The sequence below is a fragment of the Microtus ochrogaster genome, chromosome 18, assembly GCF_000317375.1.
Source record: "Microtus ochrogaster isolate Prairie Vole_2 chromosome 18, MicOch1.0, whole genome shotgun sequence".
In the NCBI taxonomy this organism is placed as follows: domain Eukaryota; kingdom Metazoa; phylum Chordata; class Mammalia; order Rodentia; family Cricetidae; genus Microtus; species Microtus ochrogaster.
Genome location: NC_022020.1, coordinates 34626534 through 34627414, shown reverse-complemented (window position 1 = coordinate 34627414; position 881 = coordinate 34626534). Strand labels below are relative to the sequence as shown.

General features: G+C 39.5%; 1 protein-coding gene across 2 annotated transcripts in view; it reads right to left on the bottom strand.

The window, feature by feature from the left end:
- Commd10 (COMM domain containing 10) overlaps positions 1-881 on the bottom strand; it is a 130876-nt gene that overhangs the window by 125070 nt on the left and 4925 nt on the right. For both annotated transcript variants that reach the window (XM_005356081.1, XM_026783304.1), the window contains exon 3: positions 435-545. In XM_005356081.1, coding sequence (XP_005356138.1) covers positions 435-545 — 111 coding nt within the window. The remainder of the gene's footprint in view (positions 1-434; positions 546-881) is intronic.

Sequence of the window (881 nt, the reverse complement as noted above, 5' to 3'; positions counted from 1 at the left end):
AAGACTAACATGCGCCCTGCTGTAAGGGGCAAAGAAACACAAACAAAGGACAGTGACCAGACTACGCGATCCAGACTGAAGTGACAGAACTTGAAGAGGAAGTAAGATAATGAGTTTCCATTGAGAAGCAAAGATACAGACAGGAAATTCAGCAGAAAAAAAAAAAAAAAAAAAAAAAGCAACATCATTTCTTTCCTGTATCCCAGCAAATCACCTGTTCAACTTCTACAATGGAAAGTATTCATATTTCCAACTATACCAAGAAACAATGAGTTAAAATCAGACGAAGGCCCAATTCGCATTGCTATAATATTTACTACTACTATATCATATTTACTTTTGCAGAATAAAATACTACATAAAAATATAGAAAGCCACAGATATTAAAGTCACGAAAATATGCAATAAGTAGGAAATTAAGGCAATAAAAATACCTGCTCCAAAACAAACGCTATTGTTTCCAGAACCAGATGCAGTTCTTGTTTCTCTAGAGAGAACGCAGCCTGAAGTTTCTCCTCCTCTTCTTCACTGAAGCTGCTCTCGGCCTACAAACACAGAAGCGGTCAGCCCAGAGTGCGTTCACAAGACTCACTTATACAGGAAAAGGGAACCTAAGAGGAAAGTAAGTCCACGGCAAGAGCAAACTGGCGTGCTTATAATCTAAATTAAGACACGCGTTCTGAGCCACAGCGAGCGGAACGAAACACACTCTCCGTGGTGATGTGACTGAGGGCCAGAAATCTGAGCTGAGAAAAGGATAACAAGAATAACTGATTAATATGCTTGGCAAAGGAAATTTCAAGGCAGTACACAGTCTGTGACATGGTTACTGCTCACTGCCCTTAGCCAGGTTTTATAAGAAAAAGTAGAGAGAGAAAACA